Below are 4,434 nucleotides of genomic sequence, written 5' to 3' on the forward strand. Positions count from 1 at the left end.
TTAGAGAAATGCATCAAAACTACAAGGCGGTACCACCTAACACCAGTCAGAATGGCAATCACCAAAAAGCCTACAAAGAACAAATGCTGGAGAGGGTGTGAGGAAAGGGAACTCTCCTACACTATTGGTGGGAATGTAAACGGGTGTAGCCACTAGGGGAAACAGTAAATAGGGTCCCCCCACAAGTACCAAAGGAGTTACATTATGATCCAGCAATCCCACTCCTTGGCATATATCCAGATAAAACTATTATTCAAAGAGATACATGCACCCCTATGTTCACAGCAGCACTACTCACAAGCCAAGACACAGGAACAACCTAAATGTCCATGGACAGATGAAGGAATCAAGAGGATGTGGTACATGTATACAATGGACTAGTAATCAGCCATAAAAATAATGAAATAATGCCATTTGCAGCAACATGGAAGGACCTAGCGATTATCACACTAAATGCAGGAAGTTAAAAAGAGAAAGGCAAATACCATATGTTATCACTTATATGTGGAATCAGAAATAGGACACAAATGAACTTACCTACACAACAGAAACAGGCTCAAAGACATAAACAACAGACCAGGGGTTGCCAAGGGGGAGAATGATGGGGGGGAGATGGATTGGGAGTCTGGGATTAGCAGATGTAAACTATTACATAGAGAATGGATAGATAACTACGTCCTTCTATATACCACAGGCAACTATAAACATCATGTGATACTCTGTAATGGAAAGGAATATGAAAAAGAATCTTTATACAGTTAAACTAAGTACTGTGCAGCAGAGCAGAAAATTAACACATCCCTGCATATCAAATATTCTTCAATAAAATAATTAAATAAATAAAAACACGGAGTGGTATTGACATAAAAGCAGACATATAGATTAATGTACCCCAATAAGGAACCCAGAAAAAAATTCACACACCGACAGTCAATTAATCTTTGATGAAGGAGGAAGTATATAATATGAAGAAAGACAGTCTCTTCAGCAACTGGTATAGGGAAAGATAAACGCCACATGTAAATCAATAAAGATAGAACACTCCGTCCCACCAAACACAAAAATAAATTCAAAATGGCTTAAAGACTTAAATATAAGACATGACACCATAAAACACCGAGAACAAATCATAGGCAAAATATCTCTAACAAAAATCCAAGCGATATTTTTTTAGATTAGCCAGCCAACAAAAAAGAATTAAAAGCAAAAATAAACGGGATTACTCAACTGTATAAGTAATTGCACAGCAAAGGAAAGCTTAACAAAGAAAAAAACCTACAGAATAAAAAAAAAAAATTTTCAAACGATGTGACAAACAAGGGATTATTTAACTTCTAAAATACACAAAGAGCTCATAGAACTCAATACAAAAAACCCCACCAAAACCCAAAGAACAAAACAAACAAACAAAAAAACACCGAACAACCTAATCCAAAAAAGGGCAGAAGACTTAAATAGAGATTTCTTCAAAGAAGACATCCAGACAGCCAATGGACACATCAAAAAATGCTCAACATTGCTGATTATTAGAGAAATGCAAATCAAAACTACAAAGTGGTACCACCTCACGCCAGTCAGAATGGCCATCACTAAAAACTCTACAGATAACAAATGATGGAGAGGATGTGAGGAAAGGGAACCCTCCTACACTACTGGTGGGAATGTAATTGGGTGTAGCAACTAGGGGAAACAGTAAGCAGTGTCCTCCAAAAAGTTCAAAAAGAGTTACATTATAATCCAGCAATCCTATTCCTTGACATATATCCAGACAAAACTATCATTCAAAGAGATACATGCACCCCTATGTTCATAGGAGCACTATCCACAATACCCAAGATGTGGAAACAAACTAAATGTCTGTCAAGAGATGAATGGATCAAGACAATATGGTGTGTATATATATATATATATATATATATATACACACACACATACATATATATAATGGAGTACTACTTGGCCATAAAAAAGAATGAAATAATGCCATTTGCAGCAACATGGATGGACCAAGAGATTCATCACATTGGGTTGGCCAAAAAGTTCGTTCCACTCTTTCCATAACACCGTATGGAAAACATCTTCCCAGTACCACTTCCCAAAACTAAGTGAAGGAAGTCAGAAAGAAAAAAACAAATACATATGGTATCACTTATATGTGGGATCTGAAACATGACAAAATGAACTCATCTGCAAAGAGAAACAAACTCAGAGACACAGAGAACAGAAGTGTGGTTGCCAAGAAGGAGAGGAACTAGGAGAGGGCTAGACAGGGAGTTTGGGATTAGCAGATGCAAACTATTATATACAGAATGGATAAACAACAAGGTCCTACTGTATACAACAGGGAACTATATACAATATCCTGTGATAAACTGTAATGGAAAGGAATATGAAAAAGAATATATATGTCAATAAGACTGAATCACTGTGCTGTAGAGCAGAAATGGACACAATGTTGTAACACAACTACAATTCAATAAAAAAAATAAACCCACAGTGTGGTATTGCCACAAAAACAGACATATAGATCACTGGAACAAAATAAGGAGCTCAGAAATGAATCCACACACTGACAGTCAATTAATCTTTGACAAAGCAGCAAGTATATACAATGAAGAAAAGACAGTCTCTACAGTCAGTGGTATAGGGAAAGATAAACAGCCACATGTAAATCAATGAAGTTAGAACACTCCCTCTCACTATGCACAAAAATAAACTCAAAATGGCTTAAAGACTTAAATATAAAGACATGACACCATAAAACACCTAGAAGAAATCATAGGCAAAACATCCTCTGACAAAAATCCTAGCAATGCTTTTTTAGATCAGCTGGCCAACAAAAAAGAATTAAAAGCAAAAATAAGCAAACGGGACTAATCAACCTTATAAGCTCTTCCACAGCAAAGGAAAGCATCAACGAAACAAAAAAAAAACCCCACAGAATGAAAGAAAATGTTTTCAGACGATGCGACCGACAAGGGATTAACTTCTAAAATATACACACAGTTCATATAACTCAAAACAAACCAACAAACAAACCAAACAACCAATCCAAAAATGGGCAGAAGACTTAAATAGGGATTTGTTCAAAGAAGACTTCCAGATGGCCAACGGACACATGAAAAATGCTCAGCATTGCTGCTTATTAGAGACACACAAATCAAAACTACAAAGTGGTATCACCTCACACAAGTCAGAATGGCCATCACTAAAGAGCCTACAAAGAACAAATGCTGGAGAGGGTGTTAGAAAAGGGAACCCTCCCGCACTATTGGTGGGAATGTAAATGGGTGTAGCAACTAGAGGAAACAATAAGCAGTGTCCTCCAAAAAGTTCAAAAAGAGGTACATTATGATCCAGCAATCCTAGTGCTTGGCATATATCCAGACAAGACTATCATTCAAAGAGATACATGCACCCCTATGTTCACAGCAGCACTATTCACAAGCCAAGATATGGGAATAACCTAACTGTCGATCAACAGATGAATGGTTCAAGAACATGTGGCACATATATACAATGGAATATTACTCAGCCATAAAAAGAAACGAAATTGAAGTATTTGGAATGAGGTGAATGGACCTAGAGTCCCTCACACAGAGTGAAGTAAGTCAGAAAGACAAATATCATATTCTAACACATATATATGGAATTTAAGAAAAAAAATGTCATGAGCAACCTAGGGGTAAGACAGGAATAAAGACACAGACCTACTAGAGAACGGACTTGAGGATATGGAGCGGGGGAAGGGTGAGCTGTGACAAAGTGAGAGAGTGGCATGGACATATATATACTACCAAACGTAAAATAGATAGCTAGTGGGAGGCAGCCGCATAGCACAGGGAGATCAGCTCGGCACTCTGTGACCACCTAGAGGCGTGGGATAGGGAGGATGGGAGGGAGGGACGCAAGAGATATGAGAACATACGTATATGTATAACTGATTCACTTTGTTATAAAGTACAAACTAACACACCATTGTAGAGCAATTATACTGCAATAAAGATATAGAATAATAATAATAATATTTAAAAATTGGAAAAAAAAGATGTGGTACATGTATACAATGGAGTACTACTGAGCCGTAAAAAATAAAGCAATAATGCCATTTGCAGCAAACTGGAAGGACTTAGAGATTATCATATTACATGCAGGAAGTCAAAAAGACAAAGACAAATACCATGTGATATTACTTATACAGGGAATCAGAAATAGGACACAAATGAACTTACCTATATAGGAGAAACAGACTCAAAGACATAGAAAACAGACCTGTGGTGGCCAAGGGGGAGAGGAACTGGGAGAGGGATGGATGGCAAGTTTGGGATTAGCAGATGCAAACTATTTTATAGAGAATAAATAAACAACAAGTACCTACTGTACAGCACAGGGAACTACATTCGATATCCTCTGATAAACTGTACTAAAAAAGAA

The 4,434-nt window shown here is 37.1% G+C and overlaps 1 protein-coding gene across 1 annotated transcript in view; it reads right to left on the reverse strand.

Moving 5' to 3' along the window:
• Positions 1–707: 707 nt before the first annotated feature.
• The window catches only part of LOC114892135 (protocadherin beta-2-like), a 4,952-nt gene continuing 1,225 nt past the window's right edge, over positions 708–4,434 (reverse strand). The window contains 1 exon segment of the mRNA XM_029216818.1: positions 708–719. Coding sequence (XP_029072651.1) covers positions 708–719 — 12 coding nt within the window.

The sequence above is a fragment of the Monodon monoceros genome, unplaced genomic scaffold (assembly GCF_005190385.1).
Source record: "Monodon monoceros isolate NGI ecotype Baffin Bay Population unplaced genomic scaffold, NGI_Narwhal_1 Super_Scaffold_12, whole genome shotgun sequence".
Lineage (NCBI taxonomy): Eukaryota > Metazoa > Chordata > Mammalia > Artiodactyla > Monodontidae > Monodon > Monodon monoceros.